The following is a 1,178-nucleotide window of genomic DNA, read 5'->3' on the forward strand; positions in this document are numbered from 1 at the left end:
CTCTTTCGGGCAGCCTTGGTGGCCAGCTGTTTTCTTGGGGCGTTGCCTCCAGTGGATTTACGGGCAGTCTGCTTCGTACGGGCCATTTTCTTCTTTTAGCTTCTAATACGTCTGCTCAGCTCGACAGTCAAATAGTAGAATGAACCCAATACCACTCAAACAAACACACACATAAATTTCCCCTCTCTCTCTTTCTTTAGTTTGCTTCACGCGCCGTCAAAGCCCATTGGTTGCTTTTAACTCAATGCGGCTCTCTGATTGGCCCAAAACGACGTCACGCCATTGGCTAACTTTCGATCCTCTTTTTCTAGTCAGTTTGTACCAAAAAGCTTTCGACTCCTTTTTTCATGTCGTTTTGAACTAAAAAGCTTTCGACTCTACTTNTTCGTCGTTTTGAACGAAAAAGTGTTGGATGCTTCTTTTTCGACCGTTTTCTATCACTCATTTACCTTCATATCGCCGAAAAAGCGTTCGATCCCCTTTTTCTGGTCATTTTGTACCATGTACCATTTTTCGAAGAATTTTGTAAAAAAAAAAGTGTTCGATCCTATTTTCAAGCGAAAAGTGTCCCTTTTCAACCGTTTTGCCTCTCGGCATAGGGGGGAATGAATTTTTTGTCTATTTCACCTCACCCGTGGATCTGCTTTGATCAGGGACGAATAACGAGAGTTATTATTAGACAGGGGATATTGGGGACATTCCTTTATTTTGAAATGTAAGATTTAGACTTTTTCCCTCTTTTTTGAGATTTTGGGTGGCCCTGAAAAGGGCCGTTTTTTTGTGTATTCTAAATAAATCGCTAGATTTATTTGGATGCAGCCTTCTCGGATTTCTTGGGTAAGAGAACGGCTTGGATGTTGGGGAGGACACCACCTTGAGCGATGGTTACTCCGGACAACAGCTTGTTCAATTCCTCGTCATTTCGGATAGCCAACTGTAAATGTCTTGGAATGATTCTGGATTTCTTGTTGTCACGGGCAGCGTTACCAGCCAACTCGAGAACTTCAGCAGCCAAATATTCCAAAACAGCGGCTAAGTAGACTGGGGCACCAGCTCCGACTCGCTCGGCATAGTTTCCCTTTCTCAACAGACGGTGGATACGACCGACAGGGAACTGTAATCCAGCCCGGGATGATCGGGTCTTGCTCTTTCCCTTTACTTTTCCTCCTTTTCCTCGT

At 44.1% G+C, this 1,178-nt stretch overlaps 1 protein-coding gene across 1 annotated transcript; it reads right to left on the reverse strand.

Moving 5' to 3' along the window:
- Positions 1-805: 805 nt before the first annotated feature.
- On the reverse strand, positions 806-1,178 carry LOTGIDRAFT_147754 (hypothetical protein; the record flags this gene model as incomplete). Its single annotated transcript, XM_009060494.1, has 1 exon — positions 806-1,178. A coding segment is annotated over one exon (373 nt), but the record flags the coding sequence as incomplete, so codon positions are not given.

The sequence above is a fragment of the Lottia gigantea genome (assembly GCF_000327385.1).
Source record: "Lottia gigantea unplaced genomic scaffold LOTGIsca_4299, whole genome shotgun sequence".
NCBI lineage: Eukaryota > Metazoa > Mollusca > Gastropoda > Lottiidae > Lottia > Lottia gigantea.